The sequence below is a fragment of the Thermobia domestica genome, chromosome 3, assembly GCF_964235325.1.
Source record: "Thermobia domestica chromosome 3, izTheDome1.hap1.1, whole genome shotgun sequence".
NCBI classification, from domain to species: domain Eukaryota; kingdom Metazoa; phylum Arthropoda; class Insecta; order Zygentoma; family Lepismatidae; genus Thermobia; species Thermobia domestica.
Genome location: NC_137456.1, coordinates 179,634,385 through 179,656,225, shown reverse-complemented (window position 1 = coordinate 179,656,225; position 21,841 = coordinate 179,634,385). Strand labels below are relative to the sequence as shown.

The 21,841-nt window shown below is 37.5% G+C and overlaps 1 protein-coding gene across 2 annotated transcripts in view; it reads right to left on the bottom strand.

Moving 5' to 3' along the window:
* Positions 1-21,841, bottom strand: part of LOC145680890 (uncharacterized) — a 134,422-nt gene that overhangs the window by 6,910 nt on the left and 105,671 nt on the right. For both annotated transcript variants that reach the window (XM_081752047.1, XM_081752048.1), the window contains exon 7: positions 18,454-20,111. In XM_081752047.1, the coding sequence (XP_081608173.1) occupies positions 18,454-20,111 (1,658 nt within the window). The remainder of the gene's footprint in view (positions 1-18,453; positions 20,112-21,841) is intronic.

Below are 21,841 nucleotides of genomic sequence, written 5' to 3'. Positions count from 1 at the left end.
ATAATTTCAAAACTTGTCAACAAAATAGGAACAGAAGTTCCCTAGTGGGCCTGGTGTGTATTAAATAGTCGGTGTTATTTTACAGGGTGTCTACTGGAATACCAGAAAGTAAATTCATGACTTTTTCATGACTTTTCATGACCTTTTTGTTCAAATTTTCATGACCATGGCGATAAAAATTTACCATTAGTAATAATAAACCCCTACCATTAGTGGCGCATCGGTTAAGATGAAGATCACATTATGTTCTTATTTGTCTAATGTACATAGCTGACAACTAATTTTAAAATGCAAGAGCAATTTAAAAGGCAGTAAACAAATTTTTAATTGCGGTTCAAGTATGGGTTTAAGGCTTACCAGGTTCTATAGATTTAAAAAAATCTTGTGAACAGTCCCGTTACATTCAGCTAGGTTTTTTATCTGCATTTTATGTACTCTGAATTCTAAATTTATAATTTTCGTTTACAAGAAAAGACTGATTACGTAAATATACAATTCTTTTTCATCGTGTCATATTTGAAATTAGCGTACATAAACATACTGATAAGACCTACTGAATTTGTTCATAATGGAACCTTCATCCTGGATGGGGTCTGATGTCTTCTTTCTTCCCTTTTTTCAAGGGTACTTTTACAAATATTTTTTTCTCACAGTCTGCATACTAGTATCACATCAAAACTTTAAAAAAAGTGAACACAAAAATGGACATCTTGATTGAATATCACATAATTAAAGAACTTATCACATAATTAAAAATCATAGTTTAGTAAAAAAACATTTCATAAAGCTTTATATGTAAAAAATTATATTAGTTTACATAGAGTGTGGATACTTTCATATACTTTTAAGCTAGTCATATACTTTTAAGCTCTTTCCAAAGTATTCATAATTTTAGGGGTCGCTGAGATAAATAGTGACATTTTAATCCAATTCAACTTCAAGGTCATACTCCACTCTCTAGGAGTGAGGTTGGGAGGGGGGCGAGATTTTAAAAGTAATCAAAAACGACCAATATTAGTGTTAAATTCATAGTTTTCGAGGTCTCTGAGTTTAACGATATCAGTTTTCATGATGTTCAAGTTCATCGTCACCCCTTGGGGTGGGGGTAGGGGAGGATGACTTTTTTTTAGATAAGATAGCTAATTAGTAACTACTGTAATTGGAGCGAATTAAAAACATTAAATATTTTCTCGTGCTTGCACGGAACTATGCTGGTTGCTAGTCTTAAACATCACTTGTTGTGAATCTTAAAGAAAGAATCTAAAATTCTGCCGCCTTGTGCTCGAGCACAGAATAGCACTTACCTAAATACGGGCCTGCTCTTACCAGAGAATCACTCTATACTGTATTTGAAGTTTTAATTCTGAGTATAATTATCCATCTAGCAGAAATTTGTCTGAAATTAAGCACTCAGAGAACTGCCCAAAGACAAAACAAATTATAAAAGAAATTCGTTTTTAAAAAAATAGATCATCAAATTTAAAATCTGCAAACTCAAACGAATATTATTATTTGCATAAGTCTAAAGGCCCAAAATACACAATTTACATTTCTTAGAAGTAAAGAAATAGCAGATCAGAAAGTTGGACACTAAAAAGTTGTTACTATATTACAGAGACTAGAAGATGAAATGGGGAGCAGCTAGGAAGACAGTAAAGTACCAGTTAGCCAGCACTAACTGGTGGGGGAAATTCTCACAATTACTGACCTGATACAACTGTTTCAGTACATGCAGTATGAGGTATAAAAGTATGAAGTATAAAAATATACTCTGAGATTTCAGATTTTCATGAGCAGTTGGGTAAATAAAGGACTTTTTCATGGCTTTTATGACCACTAAGCAAAATATATGACTTTCTCATGACTTTCAGGACCCCTGTTTTAATGGTTTCAGGGAGAATGGTAAAATTACTATACATATGCGTCCTTTCTAACAATACGGGGGGGGGGGGAGGAAATTTTTGTTTACTTATTTATAAACCTTAGCACAACGCTTTTGCGATTCGAATTAAAATCCTAAACAAGCTATTCGCAGACAGTACATGCAACGGCATTCTTTGTGCGAATATACACCCTCCATTCCAAAAGAAACCGAACGTTTTAAAAAAACAAAAAAGCAATGTACATTTTGGAACAAATCATTTTTATTAATCAATGTATTCCCCTTCTGCATCGATACACATATTTGCACGCTCCAACAAGTTGTCAAACGACTTCTCCATGTCCTTTATTGGAATGGTCTTTAGGACGGCGGTCGTCGCCTTCTCAATGGCATCAATCGATGCGTGCCACTTTCCTTTCATCGCCAAATGCAGTTTCGGGAACAGACAGAAATCGCACGGAGCGAGATCTGGTGAATAGGGCGGATGATGCAACCGAATAATGTGATTTTTGACCAAAAATTCAGTTACAAGTCGCGAACGATGTGATGGTGCATTATCGTCCAAAAGAGTCCAACTGCCGATTTCGCGATATTCGGGCCGAATACGACGAATTCTTGCCAGCAAACGCTTCATGACGCCCAAGTAAAACTCTCCAGTGACTGTCTGGCCGGGCTGAACAAATTCTTTGTGGATAATTCCTTTTGAATCGTAAAAACAAATCAGCATCACCTTAACTTTTGACTTCACCAAGCGACTTTTTTTTGGGTGTTCCTTCATCCGGCTCTCTCCATTCAGCACTTTGCCGCTTTGTTTCGGGCTCATATTCAAAACACCACGTCTCGTCACCAGTTACAATCGATTTCAAGAAGTTTCGATCCTGCCGAGCACTTTTAACGATGTATTTGCAATGCGCAATTCGATAAACTTTTTGGTCTTCGGTGAGTTTGTGTGGTACAAACCGCGAATTAACCTTCTTAAGGTCCAAAACTTCGGTCAAAATGCGGTATGCGGTTGTTTGAGGAATGCCTAATTCCATTTCAATAACTTTCACCGACGATTTTTTGTTATGTTTGATGAATTCACGCACTTTTTCGATGTTTTCTTCCGATAATCCGGTTCTGGGACGGCCTGATCTTTCGTCATCATCCAGCGTCTCTCTACCCGATTTGAATCGCCTGAACCACTCGTAAACTTGCGTACGGGATAGACACTCATCACCATATGCATTTTGTAGCATTTGGTGCGTTTCACTAAAAGTTTTACCCAGTTTAACACAAAACTCAATTGCAGCTCGTTGTTTGAAACTCATTTTCCGACCGATGTACACAACACACTGACAGTTGAAACGCAATAACTTTGTTGCCGTGCATCCAAATGTCATGACATTTATACCAGTTGTCAATGAGGGACTACGCCATCTACCGGTAAAATATTACAACAGATGGCACTAGTGGTACTATTTGTTTTCAAAAGTTCGGTTTCTTTTGGAATGAAGGGTGTAAGCGTAGTGATGATAATTCTTGTCGGGCAAAAAAAAAAAAAAAAAAAAACTTATAATCAGGTTTGTAAGAACTGTTGCTGTAGTTTATTGCTCAGTTCTGCTGATTCTTCGTTTCCTTTCTCTGACAGAACTGCCAACGACCGGAATCAACTAATGGTGCAAGCTCCAAACTGGTTTTAGTATCGATAATTGATAAAAGTTTGATAGATAAAAATTAATATTATTAACTAAAGTGTCTAAATGTTGCTAAAAGAGACAAATGTCGTAGAACTGACTTCCTACACAAAATATTTCCCGGAACGAACATGCGGTGCTTTCCGGCTTAAATAAGCCTCCCGAGTAGCACAAGTAACTCTAACTCTAACTCTATGGCCTATGGAACCCGGAGGTTCAGTGCCGCGTTCACAAAAGCTCTCCACTGACTTCTATCCTTAGCTAATTGCATCCAGTTTCTACTTTGTATTCCTATCTCTGCGAGATCCATCTTAATATTGTCCTCCCATCTGCGCCTAGGTCTTCCTAATGGTCGTTTTCCTATGGGTCTACCAGTCAAGACTTTGAAAGCGTTTCTACTTTCTTCCATTCTAGCTACATGACCTGCCCACCTAAGCCTCCTAGACTTGACGACCCTAACAATGTTGGGTAAACCGTATAAACTATGTAGTTCCTCGTTATGAAGTTTCCGCCATTCCCCATTCTCGTTCCTCTTGGGTCCGAATATTCTTCTCAGGATCCTGTTCTCAAATACTTTCAGTCTATGTTCTTCCCTCAGAGTAAGCGACCATGTTTCACAACCATACAGAACAACAGGCATGATTATCGTTTTATATATTTTAAGCTTCAAATTCCTCGACAGAATTCGCGACGACAAGAGATTTTGAACCGAATAGTAACACGAATTCCCTGCTTTTAGTCGACATTTAATTTCTTCGTGAATATGATTTTCGTCTGTTAATATTGATCCTAAATATTTGAAAGTATCCACTTTATCAAAAGCATTATTTAATATTTTAACGCCTCCACAATTTGCCGTATTACGGTCCCGACGCACTTCCATGTATTTAGTTTTCTCTGCATTTACTTCTAAACCCATGTCCCTGCAAGCGTTTAATAAGATCTCTGCATTTGTTTCTACTGTTCTTCTATCATTCCCTATTAAATTTACATCATCAGCATATGCCATAACCTGGTGAATGCCGTTCAACTCTAGGCCCTGGTTGCTATCTTTGATTTTCCTTATGGCGTATTCCAGCACAAAGTTAAATAATAATGGCGACAACGCATCTCCTTGTTTCAGGCCATTTTCGACGTGGAAGCTCGTGGACAAAAATTTTCCTACCCGGACTTTACTTTGGGATTCACTTAAATATATTTTAATTAATTTAATTAGCTTTCTCGGTATTCCAAGTTCTGTAAGAACGTTGTATAATGTCTCTCTCCTAACCGAGTCGTAAGCCTTTCTAAAATCAATAAATAGTTGATGTACCGGGGTATTGTATTCCCACTTCTTTTCGAGTATTTGGCGAATGGTAAATATTTGGTCGATAGTTGATCGATTTCGTCTAAATCCGCACTGATAATCTCCAATAATTTCATCTGCGTATGGGGTCAATCTTGCTAACAGAATATTTGAAAGTATTTTATAGGATGTTGACAGAAGAGAAATGCCTCGATAATTATTACAGTCAGTTTTGTCGCCTTTCTTGTGAATTGGAACAATGATTGATTCTTTCCACTCTTGTGGCAATTCTTCCTTGTTCCAGATAAGGAGAATGAGTTTGTGTATCTTGTTCCACAATTTTTCGCCTCCAGCTAAAATTAACTCAGCCGGAATTTCATCTACACCCGGAGATTTATGTTTCTTCAATTTCTTTATAGCGGCTTCCACTTCTATTCGATTGGGTTCTGGAATATACGGTTCTGCGGTGTGTATCCCCTTTTCTCCACGCACATTAGTTTTTGGCTGCGTGTTCAGCAAATCGTCAAAGAAATCTTTCCATCTATTTAAGAGGCTATCCGTATCGGTGAGAACTGTTCCGTCAGATTTCTTTAATATATAAGCACGAGGTTGATAGCCTTTCTTAAATTCGCTGATCCCCTTATACATGTCCCGAATATTTTTATTTTTACTATTATCTTCAAGTTCCTTAATTTTAGATTTCAAAAAATCCCGTTTCTTTGTTCTAAAAGTTTTGGAAGTTTCCCGCCTGATATCTGCGAAATTTTGTGTAGTTGTTTCATTCGGATTTTGTAGCCACCGTAATTTTGCCTGTTTTCTCTTCTCTGCTAGTTTAATGCATTCTTGGTCGAACCATGGTTTGTTCCTACGTATTTCCGCGTGTCCCAATTTTTCTATTGCTGAACTTTTAATGCTATCTCTAATTTCAATCCAAGTATCCTCAACACTAGTGCACTCCGAGTCTTCTAAAACCGCGAATCTATTCGAAACTTCAATCTGGTATTCCTCTCTTACCTGGCTCTCTTCTAATTTCTTTAAATTAAATCTCTCCGTTTTCGGACATTGAATATTACCTTTATTCAACGATAATCTCTCCCGTATTATCGCTACTACCAGGTAGTGATCAGTGTCACAATCAGCCCCTCTAAACGACCGGACGTCAATTATGCTAGATTGTCTTCTTCTATCTACTAAAACGTGATCAATTTGATTATGTGTTTTTCCGTCTGGTGATGTCCAAGTGTATTTATGAACGTCGCGATGTGGGAATTTTGTACTCTTCACGATTAGGTTTTTGGATGTTGCAAAGTTCATGAGTCTAACATCGTTGTCATTACTTTCCTTATGCAAACTTTCGTTCCCTATAATCGGTTTGAAAATATCCTCTCGTCCTACCTTCGCATTGAAATCCCCTAATAGAATCTTCATATGGTATCGCGGGAGTTGGTCAAATATCCGTTCCACTTCTTCGTAAAAACTATCTTTTATATCGTCACCCTTATCTTCAGTTGGAGCATGTACATTTAAAACAATAATATCACACCACCGTCCCTTAAGAGTAATAAAAGAAAGTCTGTCATTAACAAACTCAACCCGAGTAGCACAAGTATGTTTCGTAAACGTTGATTTCCAGTTGTCAATCTTTAATCTACTTGATATTAAAAATAATAATAATAATAATAATAATAATAATAATAATAATAATAATAATAATAATAATAATAATAATAATAATAATAATACGCTGGCAAGATAAACTATAATTGAGGAAAGGTTTTAAACGTTAAATTCAGTTGCAGAGAGCTTTGTGGTTTTACAACTTGATTTATAATTCGTGCTATTATTGAAACAAGACGTAACATTTGAAAGAAATTTATATGTTTTCCATCGTTAATTTTCGATTTGTTTATTTTGCACGTGCAATTCTGTTTTCTGTAGTTTAGGTGTAAATAGCGGGCCTAGGGGGCATAATCCTCACCGAAAATAAAGTCTAGAAAAATCAAAATTCATAAAAATAATTATGATTTTCTGACAATTTCTACAAGTTGCATCCACTTCCATAAATATTTTCATTAAAGCCAGAAATAAACATTTAAACTGAGATTTTGTTTTCCTCATTGAATAAGTTTATAATAAGAACTATTAGAAATTATTTATTCATTGTTTTACAGTTAACTTTAGTATGTCAATTATACAAGGATCCCTTGGATGGAGCATTCCACAGCCCCGGCATGACCGTGTCCATCCTAGACTTGTCTGCTAGGATGGATACGCCTATGATCTGCGGGGAACTACTGTCAACATACATGGCTTGATATTCATCGTAGACTGAAGATTTTTAAAAAAGAATATCAATGGGTCTTAGAAGTTTAAACTTTGCCTTTAAAACGTTGAGAATATCGTTGAAAAGCCCTATTTTTTCCGCTTAATGCACGATTATCAACGTTTCGTGAATATGTTTTTCAGTGTTTAATAAACTTTCTGTGTACAACTGGATAAAGGTCAAGGTAAAATATGAACAATCACTAACAGTGTGTTCTAAACATCCTATCACTTACTTAGAAAGGTGCAGAACAATATCCCGGTTTCACGCACTGAAAATCACGTAGCACTTCAAATAATTATTTTTTTTAGGATGTCTCTATGTGTGCATGTAGTATATGTTTGTCCACTAATATCTCCGAAAATTCTGATTTCAGCGCAGCTCTTTGCATTAGGCAACACTGTTCAGCTTATGGAATGGTGAAAGAATCGTTAAAAATTCAGTAAAAATGTTATATAAAATATTCCCATTGTTGAAAAAATATTAGGAATGGTTATTTTATACACTAAGACTAAACGATCACTACATTAGGGACACTTATCTAATAGCGTGTTCGTTCACCTTTCTGGGTAATCGAAGCATTCAAACTCTCATGAACAGATTTCTTAAGGTGTACTCCTTGTATTCTGCAGGTTCAGTCCAAGCCATCTAGCTGCCGAAGTTCCTGCTAGTGGTGTACATTTGAACGATGTGCAGCACTGCACAGAACATCCCAGCATGTTCTATACATGCCTAATAGGGTTAAGTCGGGCTATTTTGAATGTCAGGGTAGTATTGAAAACTCATTTTCATGTTCCTCCAACAATTATGTAATAAACGCAGCCCGATGACACCTTCCGTTCTCCTGCTAGAATATGGCACTGTTCTCTTGGACTTGGGAGGTATATGGGTCGCAATATCTTGCGCCATGAAAAGTTTAATCGAGTAAGAAATACCTGTGCGTCGCTTCCCAGACCCAGACAATAAACAGCACCACCACCGTTCTATTGAATTACCATGCTGCAACCCGGAGACGTATACTCATGCTGTTTCCAACAATCTTATCGACATGGTTTAGTGAAAAGCGGGACTTAGCAGATAACCTTCTTTCATTGATCCATAGTCTAATGATCCCTTTGCTTTTGTTCATGTCAGTTGTATGTTATTTCTGTGTAGTTGTAATAGTGTTGGTCTACGGCTATGATACCCTAATCGATGCAAGGTATGTCACATGGTCATGGTTGAAATTTGTTGTAGGATTTATTGGTCCACATTTTACTGGTGCGTCAATTCCTCCATTGGCATAGGTCTGTGGTTAGATACCATAGTGCTATTCGTTGTTCATTTTCTGCCCACCGCACGTACCTGATCCAAGTGTGATCGCTTGGCGGATGACTGACCGTCATGAGCACTGTTGGTAAAACTTTGATACGGTAGCGCTTGAACATTCCACAAATACAACTGTTTCAGGTGTACTAGCAGCAGTTATTTGTGCCCCAACTGTTTGCGCTAGTCAAAATTTACTCACATAATTTTGTTTGCCCATAACGGGCATCAGCTGTGTTCTATTATGTTCGGTAGCCGTGTGCGCCTTCTATGTTACCTGCTCATGATGTGGAAGTTATGTGTTATCAATATTTGATGGCGGTTATTCCTATTGTAATGATCGTTCTGTGCATATAAAATCTACCTGTTAAAAAAGGTTTCTTTTAGTAACTAATTAGCAATATAGTGGCCTTTAGGAAACTAAGGATCAGGCCAGAGAAGAATGGAGAGCAAGGATGTGGAAAGCCAGCGGCTCTGGCCTTACAGAAGGTGCTGTCCCGGCATTCGTCTGTTAAGACTGAGGAATATCACGGATATCCTCAGTTTGGATGACCGGCTAGAACAAGGTTCGTGCTCACGTTCGACCTATCCAATGCTGTTTGGCAGGAAGGCAAATTGCCCTTACCCCACAGGCCAGGTAACAAATTGTCAATGTTAATTATATAAAAATTAAACCGATTTCAAAGAGCGTGATAAAAATAGCAGAGTAATGTTTTCCTAAAGTTTCGACTTACACTATCACGTGCCTACTACTTGTAGCTGAACTTTCAAATCAATGGAAATCAAAGCTACGTAATTTATTTAATGGATGTAAGATTTCTGCCAACTTCAAAAGTCAGCTTTATTTAGTAGGCAGAAGGTACTATTAGTCAAAGCTTTTAAAACTATTACTTTGCACTCCACTTACAAAAAATATAACTTTTATCACATTTTTAGTTCGTTTTTTGCTATTTTCTGCTTTCAGTTTTCCCGCGGGAGGAAGATTTTAAATCTAACCAAACAGCAAGTTAAAGAACAAGTCATGAAGCCGAGGGTACCAAACGAGACATATTACAATATAGTTAACTGTTCGAAGAGTGAGATCATGAAAATTGGTGCCATACTCACAGCAGTGGAAGAGATCCTAGACCAAGATGTGAAGAAGGCTAAAGAAAGGAAAGAAAACGCAAACAAGCATAAGAAGAGAGTAGCAGTGGAAGATACCCTAAACCCGGATGAAAACAAGGTTGAAGAAGGGAAGGAAAACCCACACAAGCATCAGAAGAAAGTAGCAATGGAAGATACCCTAAACCCGGATGAGAATAAAGCTGAAGAAGGGAAGGAAAACCCAAAGCATCTTCAGAAGAGAGTAGCAGCGAAAGATACCCTAAACCAGGATGAGAAGAAGGCTGAAGGAGAGAAGAAAAATAAAAACAAGCATCAGAAGAGAGTAGCAGTAGAAGATACCCTAAACCGGGATGAGAAGAAGGCTGAAGAGAGAAAGAAAAACCCAAACAAGCATCAGTAGACAGTAGCAGTGGAAGAAACTTTAAACCACAATGAGGAAAAGACTGAAGAAGGGAAGGAAAACCCAAACAAGCTTCAAGAGACAGTAGCAGTGGAAGACCCAAAACCAGGATGATGAGAAGACTGAAGAAGGGAAGAAAAACCTAAAGAAACATCAGAAGACCTTAGCAGTGGAAGAGCCCGTAAACCAGGATGAGGAGAAAACTGAAGAAGGGAAGGAGAAACCAAAGAAGCATCAGGATTCAGTAGCAGTGGAAGAGACCCTAGACGAAGATAAGAAGAAGACCGAAGAAAGGAGGGAAAACTCAAACAAGCATCAGGAGACAGTAGTAGAGAAAGAGACCCTAAACTCGAATGAAGAGGTAACTTCAGAAAAGAATCGAGAAAGAGACGAACATTATTTCGCTGAGAATCAGAACTTGAGAAAAAGAACAAATTTGGGACTGAGCTACTTAGACTATTTCTCTGACGATGATATCATACTTAACCAGGCTTGTCCTTCCGAAAACTCAACAGATTGGTCGGACACAACTCTAACTTCATCAGATGAAGATATTTTATATGCTAAGAGAAAAAGGGTTTCAGGAAATTCAGCTGCAAAGTCGAATTCAGGTGATGGTTACAATGAGATAAGCGGTGCTAGGAAACGGAGGAAGATTGTAAGTAGAAAGATTACTTTTACACTAGGAAAGAACATTGTAGGGGAAAAGGAATTAAGAATTAAAAAGAAAACTCCTCAAAAAGAGGAAAAAAACGATTAAAACAAAGTGGCCAAGCCTACAACAAAAACAGGCAAGAAAGAGTCGAGAAGAAACAAATACAACCAAACAAATGCACGTCTTGCCCAAATAAATGTTCTGATATTCCGGAAGAGAGGCGCCAATTCTTATTTAGACACTTTTGGTCTTTAAACCCGAATGATCAAAGGAATTGGATCTTAGGAGCAACCAGACAAGTTCCAGTAAAAAGGAGGAGGATTCAGGGAGAGAGTCCACGGACATCCTCTTTTCAGTATTTTATTAACGAAGGTGAAGACTATAGAAGAGTTTGTCTTCAGTTCTTGCTCTCAACATTAGATATCTCACAAAGGTTTGTGAATTACACTGTTACACAATCCACTGAAGGCTCAGCAAAACCTGATGGTCGAGGACGCCACTCAGTTCGTCCCAATGCGACATCCGAGCGAGATGTGAAGCTCGTTGTTGAATTCATTCAAAGACTTCCTGCAGTGCCTTTCCACTAATGTAGAAATAAATCAACACGACTACATCTTCCCGAGGATCTCAAAAACGTCACTTATCTCTATACTATTTATTCACGTGCAACGACCGAAGAAGGAAATATTTTTGTGAGTGAGAGTTTTTCGGGATATATTTAACTCAAAATTCAACCTTGGGTTTCGTAGACCCAAAAAGGTCAAGTGCCAGAAATGTATCGCATTTACTAACAAGACAGACGTAACCCAAGAAGAGAAGGCTGATTACACCCGACATATTGAAGCTAAAGAAGCAACTAAGGCTCGTTTCAAAAAACAGCAGAGTTTGAATGGTAAGCAGGAAGGAACACTTGTCGCGAGTTTCGATTTGCAGAAAATTTTGAACGTACCTCATGGCGATTCTATGCTTCTATACTACACACGAAAGTATTCCGTATAAAATCTCTCGATATATGAATCAAAAAGCAGAAATGCATACAATTATGTATGGGGTGAGAGCGAAGGTAAACGAGGTTCGAATGAAATCGCTTCCATCCTTTCGAGATATATAGATGTAGTGGACGAGCGAGGTAATATTTCAATTCTAATCCTGTATTGCGATAACTGTGCCGGTCAAAACAAAAATAGAAATATTTTGGCCATGTTGAAATATGAACTTGAAAAATCGAAAAACTTGCAACGAATCCAGATCAATTATTTGGTACCGGATCACACATATATGCTTGTGGATAGCGTGCATAGTCAAATTGAGAAAGCATCTCATAATCAAAAAATTGAAAGTCCTTCCGACTGGATTACCGTCATGAGAATGGCGAGAACAAAGCTACATCCATATAATGTCGAATTATTGAAGCGTGATTCTTTTAGAAATTGGTCAACTTTGGCAGCCCAAATCTTTAGTGCTAAGAAACATGAATCAGGGGAACCTTTCTTGCTGTCAAAAATGAGAGTTGTCACTTTTTCAAAAAATAGTGAATTTGCCAAAGTTAAGTATTCAATGACTAAGGACGCAGTGTATCTTACACTGAAACTTCGCCCACCAAGACAAAAGCAGCCAAGCAGACTTTATGCGGCAACTATCCCTATCAGTAAGGCCACATACCAGGGTCTTGTAAAATTGTGTAACCAGAATATTCTACCAAAGCATCTACACGGGTTCTACCAGCAGTTGCCACACACGGGATAAGCACAAAATACCTCCCTGAGACAGATGAAGAGGACACTGAAGAAGAAATTCAATACTGAAACATGCTATCATCATTTTTTAATTTTTTCTTGCAATAGTTAAAATTGATACAAGTTACAGTTTTATCAAGTTTCGACAATTTGCATTTATTTAGTAAGTGTATCATGCAAATTTTCATTGCATCAGTAAGCTTAACAAATCAGTAATAATTTGCAATATTCTAAGCTTTAAGAAAATTTTAAAAAATAACGCTAAAAATAAATTAGAAAACTAAATATTGGTGTCAATTATTATCTTAACCATTCAGAAGATCAGATTAATTTTTACATATAAAGAAGAGGTAAGCCACAGCATTTTTCTTGGCTAATTGATTTTAAGCAGCATTATTTCAAGAAGCGTTCAGTATTTTACCGATCAGTATACAACTAACATTCTTCAATTAACGAATCAGCAATTTATTACCATTTATTCCCCCCCCCCCTAAATGTCGCTTAACGCAACACTCACTATGACACCGTGTGCCTTAATGCATTAATACATTTGAATGAATGTCGTTTGAAGCATTGATCTGTTAAAAATTTTGTTAGCAAAAATGAATTAAGCGCCAAAATAACTGAATATATGGAAGCTATTATATACGTCACAGTTCTATTTGACGGAGCTTGTTTAATTATATTGACTGTATTTCTCTTACGAAAACAGTCCAGAAAATAAAAAAGTTATACAAGAAAAACCATTAAAATTTCGGTTTTTCGGCTCTCCTGTAAAATTTTCAAAATGTCTCTTACTGCATTAATGCCGGAAAGGGACGACAGGACGACATCATGTATCTACGTGAATGTATTTGGCAACATTGTATTCTGCTGATAAGCGAGTTCGTTCCATTTTGTATCGTTTGTTGACGCACAAACGATGAGTTTCTGCTATAGTGTGTGTTATAAATGGATGTTTTCGTGTAGTGCACTTTGTGTTGTGTTGGGCATTTGTGATATGCCAGAAAAGAACTGTGGTAGTGCTGAAAAGGCCAGCATTATTGCATGCCGAAGTGGAAACGTCCGCATAAAGACGATATGCAAACGCACAGCACATTTAAATCAACCATGTTGAATGTTCTAGCAGCCGCCAAACGATTGCCTCCGACTGTGGTTCCAAAGAACAAATTCGGTAGTGGGAGGCCAAGAAAAACAACGAAATCTACAGACACTATCCTAATGAGAGGAATAAAGAACCCTCGACTGACAGCAGCAGAAATTAAAGAAATGGAACAGTGCCTTTAGGAAAATTTCAGTGTTCATACAATTCAGCACCGTTTGCAGAAAGACCTAGATTTCCCATGTCGTACTGCTGCTAAGAAGCCTCTACTCACCGACCGCATGAAAAAACAACGTCTTACGTTCGCAAAGAAATATGCACACTGTACACTAGCACAGTGGATGACAGTCATGGTTTTCGCCGAAAACATATTCCAACTGTTCCGAATGGGGAGTTGTTAAGGTTCGTCGTCCACCATTTTCAAGTCGATATGACCCAAAATACACGGTTCTGATCCTTAGGCACTCCAAGTCTGTGATGCTTTGGAGGTGTTTTTGAGGTGAAAAGGGTAGAGGTGGTTTATATTTCTTATGATAAAATGTGACGATGAACACAGACCACTATAACAATGTTCTTCAGAACCATTTAGTGGATATAATCCACATCCACGACTGTTAATTTTTTCATGCATGATAACGCTTCTTGTCACAAGGCTAAAAAGATAGCCAATTTTACTTGAGGAACAACATATCAAGATATTAGAATGGCCTGAGAGGAGCTCCGATCTAAATCTAATCGAAAATCGTTGGCATCGTATGAAGGCATTCTTGGAACAGAAGAAACTTCAGAACCTACAGACCCTCCAAACAGAATTTGAATAAAATGTTGTGCATTTACTTCCGAAGTCTTAGTGATTCCATATCCAAGCTCATTCAAATGGTTCTTAAAAGTAAAGCCAACATGAATCCGAACTACTGTGTGCATTTTTTTGTTGTACGTAATACGTTAATAATAGCTTTTCACACGAATTTTCTGTATTTATTGTGCTCTTGTTATGAGGTCTGAAGTGTTTTTGTGGCGGGTATACATATATATGTTGAGTCAAAATTATGTTACCACTTGAATAGTATAAATATTTATTTACTAAGCATACAACACTCATGTATTATATTGAACGTCTGTTATCGATTAACTTCTATTGTTTATCTCTTGAAGCTGCCTCACCATGTTTTTATTGCTTTTATAGTTACACACTGGCTGACTGATTGGGATTATCATTGGAGCAAAGAAAATGGTTCGTCGAATGTTTCGGCAGGGATTTGCAAATGATTCACCAAGCCGTTTTACAGTCCACCGCATTTATCAAGTTTGTAGAAACTGAATCGATAGCGAACAACTACCGGGAAAATGCAGGATGCTCAAAATCAGATGTGCACTGAACGTTGCTGTTGTGCAAGTTTTACAAGACCTTGGGCTGCGACCATACCATATCCAAGTCGTCCAAGCTTTAACAATGGCGTAAAAACATGTTACTGTAGAATGCTCTCAAATGTGAGCAGAAATGCAGAATGTTGTAATGTATGGCGCTACACGGGTTTTTCCTTTATTTTTTTTTTTTATTATGAAAGTTTCTATACAAATTATGTACACTGAATTACAAATAAGTAATTTTTCTAATAATCCTTTCTCTATGAAATTACCTCCTGTCCAGAGCAGAGTGGAGATCGGAAAGGAACCTTTTTTGCAGAGCAGTGCAGACGTGGGTTGGTATCTCTGCCCAAAGCAGCGCGGAGATTGGAAAGGGAACTTTTGCCCATAGCAGCACAGAGGTGGGATGGTATCTCCTGCTCAGTGCAACGCTGAGAAAGGTAAGGTATGATCAGCTGAGATTGATGTCTTCTGCCTCCTGACGTCCTCTTTTATAGTCATTAAGTTTACATCCCACGGTTACGCCGGTTAGGCCAAAGGAGATGGTGATGATGAGAGATGAGTGAAATGGTGGAATGAAGAAAGTGGGAGGAAACGGGAGAACCCTGAGAAAACCCACGAGCACGGTGTTTGTCCACCATAAAGTCCACACGACGCGAGCTGGGATCGAACCAGAGACCCCAAGCACCGGAGGTGAACGCTCTACCACTGCGCCACCGCGTCCCCCTCTTTTATAGTCAGTTTTGGAGGTAGAGCCTGTGGAGGCATTGAAGGGGTCCTCTTCGTGACTCTTGGTATCCTCGTATTTTTTTCGGAGACGGCATCTGTCGGTTGCTAATATGAGGGTATACTGCAATATCCACGAAAATGACATTCAGCGATGAAGCAACTTTTCATACAAGTAGACTTGTTAACTGACGTAATGATTTTCAGTAGCACTGAAAATCCTGGAGTCATTCGGAAGCAAGAACATGACTTCCTAAAGGTGAATGCTTGGTGCGCTTGACCGCAACAGGAGTAATTAAGCCTTACTTTTCTTTTGGTACTTGACGATATTGCAGCAGCATACCGTTGACGAACTACAATACAAATCCAATTTGTAAGGTATTTCTAACAATATGGCGCACCATTGCATTATGCCTGTTTGTGCCTATCTCGATCACACATTTCCCGGTCGATGGGTTCGTCGTGGTGGATCACTGCGCTGACCTTCCCAACCTCCAAGCTTGGCACCCTGTGATTTCTGGTTATGGGGTATAGTAAAGGAATGTGTCTATAGCACGGAAGTTCGCGATATTAATGACCTCAAAGACCATATACAGGATGTGATATCATCCATTCCCGCGAAATGTGTGTATCTATAAATGCTATTTGCTAATCACTGGGTTTTACGTATTGAACATTGTGGCGAACATGCTGAAACTGTCATGTAAATTCTTTATCGTATTTAATGAATGATAAATTTCTAACATTTGAGGGTTAACAATTTGACTCACCCTATATATATATATATACAGTAAAACCTGCCTTCAACGGACCCTTTATTAAACGGAAAACTGTCTTAAACGGAAATATTTCACGGTCCCATGAATTTTGGAGTAAAAATTGTGTAAAAGTCCCTTCATTAAGCGGAAACTGTGTTACGCGGACAACGGAAAGCAAAATAAACCTAATAACGGAAAATTCTGAGTTGCGAACTAGAGCATTTAGAAAATTTTCGTATATGGGGCAAAAATATATATTACACTGTCTGCGATAAATTCTTCGTTCTTTTGTTAAACCTTCTGAACAATTTGCTTTAGGGAATAATGACTGATTTACTTAGAGTAGTTTCTCAGGCTACAGCGTATGCGAACAGTCAATCAGCCAAGCAGCAATGCATACAAAAAACCCTGTTTAACTATTGGAAAAATACAGTAAACGTGTACATAGCATATTTTGTGTTCATTTTAAGTTTTGTGTGTGTGTGTGTGTGTGTGTGTGTGTGTGTGTGAGTGTGTTTTAGTTAGTAGAAGAAAGAAGTACTGTAAGTGAGCAAGCTAAGTACAGCAATATGTTTTCTCAGTAGCCTATGTCCGTTAAGCATGTATTTTTTTAAAAGTAAGGTCTACCTCTATTAAACGGAAACCTGACTTTAAAGGAAATTTTTGCTAGTACCGCTCCATTCCGCTAAAGACAGGTTTCGCTGTATATATATATATACACTGTAAAATATTTAGAACAAGTAGATCCTACAATACGAATTAATGCTTGGAATATCTGAAGCAATTTGCCGGAAATAATCACAATAATTGTGATTATATACGATGCTTGACGGAATATTCGACCATGGTACCGAAAAACCAATATACTAACCTGACGTTTTCTGCGCTCGAATCTCCTTCAAACTAGTTCCCTCCAGCTTCCACGCATTGAATTTGGTAGCCTTTCTACTGCTGGGAATATGCCTGGAACCCCTCGTCGGGAAGTGCTACGAGAGCAACAGTTGCGTTGCGCTATATCTCCTCTCGGGTGTGAAAGCGAATTTTTTTCTGGTACCTTTTGATTTTTGGAAAGAATCAAAAGTTTGAAGAGACTATAGCCAGGAAGTACGGAGCTTGACGAAACATCGAAATCTTGTGCTGTGCTGGAAAGGACAACCACAAGAGCTGCATGAATTATCCTGGTGCAGTCTTTGGGGCTTTGAAGTCCACGGATCTGGTCATTTCGGACAAACAGCGTTACGTAGACAACAGGAAATGTTTGAAGATAAATCCTTTGTATCTGTATGTCCTTTCCGTACATATTTATGTTGCACATTGGCCTCGGCAAATCGAACAACACCATCAACATTGGTTTGATTTTACTATGCGCCTGGAAATCTTCCTTGTGTTTTCGCGAGCTCTGTCAGGCCTTAGTGAGGTCGGATGTATCCATGGAGTGATTGTGACTTCATTCTCATGTCCTATCCGTACACCCATGGCTACCATTTTAGCTGCGCCAAGATCACGGAGAAGCACCCAACATAATCACTCGTCTACAACTTTAAGATGCAAATGAAACTAACGCCATCTGCAGGCTAAAAACATCATGGACACCATAACAACATTTGGCCAACCTATGCCATGTTGTTTACCCAACAATAAAGAAGGTTGAATACTTTTTTGACACATTCCAGTTGCTACATGGAGTCCATGCAACTACATCATTACAATTTACTGTCATATTTTGTCAGAATTCTCCGCATTTTTCTTCTTTCCTTCGGAATACTCGCTTAAACACAGTATATAGTACATAACAATCACATTTACAATACCCAAAATGCAAAATGAAACTATCTGCTACTTTTCTTCGTATGTTGCAAAGCTGAATTAATAAATGATTTGTCATTTACCTTTAATAATCTCAATTTTCAATAAATCTACTTCCTACTGCAACTTGCGATTATAATCCTATTTAACCTTCGTATAAAAGAAAGTATTATTATTCTAGAATGTAACTTGCTATTCCTACACTTTAAACAATGAGTTCAACTATCTATAACAAAAGTTAGAAGAACATCATATTCTCGTTACTTTCAATATTTTCATTAGGTTTAAGTGTTAATTAATAGATCATATCACTACAGTCCTTACCTGAACTCATGTTCAGACTGGTATCATCAGTTTTGTCTTTATTTGACGAATTATCCATTTCCAACGTTGGCTTCTTCAATTTCTTTCCATTACACTCATCATCATCATGATCACTATCAGCCCTCGACCGCTTTTGCCCAGTTTCTACTTCACTATTTTCACATTTAGCGCCCTCTTCGTTTTCACTCGCCAAATTTTCTGTATCCTTTGTACTATTTCCGTTTACGGCACATGTATCAGCTTTTGCATCTTGCACTTCCGGCGCAGTGTTTTCACTTTCATTGTTTTCAACATCATCATCATTGTTTGCAGTACTACTTTCCTTTTCATTACATGCCTCAGATTGGTCCTCGTTCTTGTCGGTTTCAGACCTTTCACCGTTAACGTCAGTTTTTGATTCGTTGACTTTGCTTGACTGATCTTCATCATCACTTTCAATGTTTATAACGCTAGATTCTTCTTTGTTTATGGTGTCGTGTTCTGCTTTTTCAGACTCAGACTTATTTTCAACATTTGACTCAGTATCAGTTGTTTTACTAGGACTATCTTTAGTTGCATTTTGATCGCCTTCCTTATTATCCTCTTTATCCGCAACACTATTTAGCATAATGACAACCATAGGCTTTTTCTGTTCCTTTCCATCGTCCGACTTGCCGGTTTCTGCTGTGCTGTTTTGTTTCTTTTGAGATTCACTTTTTTTCTTCTCTTCATCACTATCATTGTCGTCGGATTCGTCGTGGAGACTATTGTTGAAAATATTTCGACTCACAAACAACTGCACAGGATGGACTCCTTCCACTTGTTCAAATTTATTATTAATGGTGTCTGCAAAGGAATTTTCGGTAGCATCGTTGGATGCCTCTTCAACTTCCATGTCAACCATCAATGGATCTTCTGGATCCTCAGCAATGACAGAGTCTTCATCAGAGTCCTTCTCACTTCTTAAAGGTAATCTTTTCTCTGATTTACCACGCGATTCACTATTTGGAGAAGGTTTGGTTACTTTGTTATCTGAAGTTACAGTTTCCTTATCTGGTGTAACCTCTGAGGTAGCCTCCACTGGCTTTTCTTCAGCTTCGGTTTTGTTAGAATTGTCCTTAGTTACCCGTTCACTTGCTGCCTGCTCAGGATTATCTTTATCTTCCGAATCCTCCTTTTCGTTATCTGATGATCTCCCTACTTTTATTCTCCATTCACTGTAATCGTCCTCTACGCACTTTAACAACTGCTGGAAACTTAAAGCTGTATTGTTTAACAATTTCTTAAATTTCTTCGTAGTTTTCTTTAACTGTGCTGGTTCATCTTCACTGGGAATGCTTTCCTCAAACTTCTTCAATCGCTTTGTCAAAATATCTGTTACAGCAACAGCGTCTGACAAATTACTTTTAAACCACTTACAGACTTTAACCTTCTTCTTGTTAATTTTATTCGAATCATTACACTTTGCAGAATCTCCTTTTTTAGACGACTGTTCTTTCTTGGTACTACCATCACCCTTTTCCGTTTTGGAATTATCATTACATTCTTCCTTCGTATTTTTTGATTCTTCAGTTTTCGTTCTTGTTTTTCTTTTCTCAGATGGTGTATCCTTAGTATCTTCTATGGAGCGTTTTCTTTTGTTACTTTTGTTTTCTTCTTCTTTGTTAGTTGATGCAGTTCTGTAATGAAAACATATGATCAATGACAATTATTACTGGAAGCAGGCACTATCTAGTATGGTTTAAAGCGTTCAAACAAACACATTATTACAATTTCACATAATGTTACATTTTAACATGTATCTATACTATTATATAAAAGGGTAAAAGTGCCTGGCTCATTACCCAGGCCATACTACTATGGATAAAAACGTTAAAGTTTGTTAAAGATACTCCGTTTGTCACGAAATCAAGAGCTAAGGAAGGGTTTTTGGATATACGTATCCTAAGGGAGGTAACGGGATCTTTAAAAAAAAAAATGTATCTCACAAATCTGAAGTTACAAAGATGAAGCTAGGTATACAAACTCTTCATTATAAAATAAGAGAATACGTGTTTCAGCGTTTCCTAAAAAACAAGGGGGGAGGGGAGGGCGCCATTTTAAATATTACTTATTCACAAAGTGCCGAATGTGAGGATTAGTTTAAGCAGCAATCTCAAATTTGGAATATAATCTCTTAAACAAAATAAATAAATAATAATAATTGAACACAGGTTTCGAAAATTCCACTTTGAAAGAGGGAAAATTGCTACAATATTAACATTTCCCACTATTTATTCAGAAAATGCTTAAGGATTCGTTTAAGTTGGAGCTGTGAAATTCGTTATACAAACCCTTGTAACTAAAAATAAAGGTAACACGTGTTTCTGCCTTTTGAAAATTCCACTCCTGATAGGGGAAAACGTGGAAATGTGTACGATAATATGAAAAAGTGGAAGTGACTCACTCGTGGAAGTTCAGGTTATGCTACCATAAGCAGACTACTGTATGAGATTTGGACAGATACTACTTTTCTTAGAAAAGCAATGAATAAGAAAGCAGAAACATTGGGTCCATTACGGATATACGGCTAAGTCTATCCAAATATTTATATATTAGTCTCAAATGATGATTTTAGACATTGATATAATGAATTTTATTAAAATGGGTTTATTTTATAATGCGCTGTTTAAACATCATGTAAAATGTTAGCTGTGTCTTTATTCAGAGTCGTGTATTAACGATGGAAAACTTGTCGCCAATTGTATATATGTGAATTAAACTTCATCTACTTTGTGAGAGGTGAAAGGTCACCACTCTTTTGCCTGAAGTAGCCATTGGACTTCCGAAGGTTTTATTTAATTAAATATTAGACCGTCTATAATAGTACACGGCCATAACGGCGTACACAGAGATTACATTAGAAAATAGGAAAAGAAAGTAAAGTTAATAAGAAGAAAGAGGAAGATGGGAAAGGAGAGACTGAAGTAACTTCTTGAAGAATAGTTCATTAGAAAGAACAGTAGATAGAGAAACGATAAGAAAGGGAGAATAGTTAAAGACAAGGAAGAGTGAAGGAAAGAAAAGATATCGGGATAATTATTGAAATATAGTTGAGACCTGTGACACATTGTATGCACGGTAGACCTATCAATTCTTGTGTAAAGTATCAAAAGAAAGAAAAAACAAATCTGACTATAAACCTGCTGCAACTAGACACATGTTAATACATTAAACACTGGCCCAGATCAAAGCCAATCCAAAAAGACACACGGCTTCGAACTAGCTCAGTCGATGACAAACTATTTCATTCTTTGTAGGGATTTGTATAAGCAGATCGTTTCGTATAACCAATTTTGCATTCTCTTCTACAGAGGTTAATGAAATATTTAAGTTGAAAAGGCAAATTTTAACCTAGTTTCCATAACTG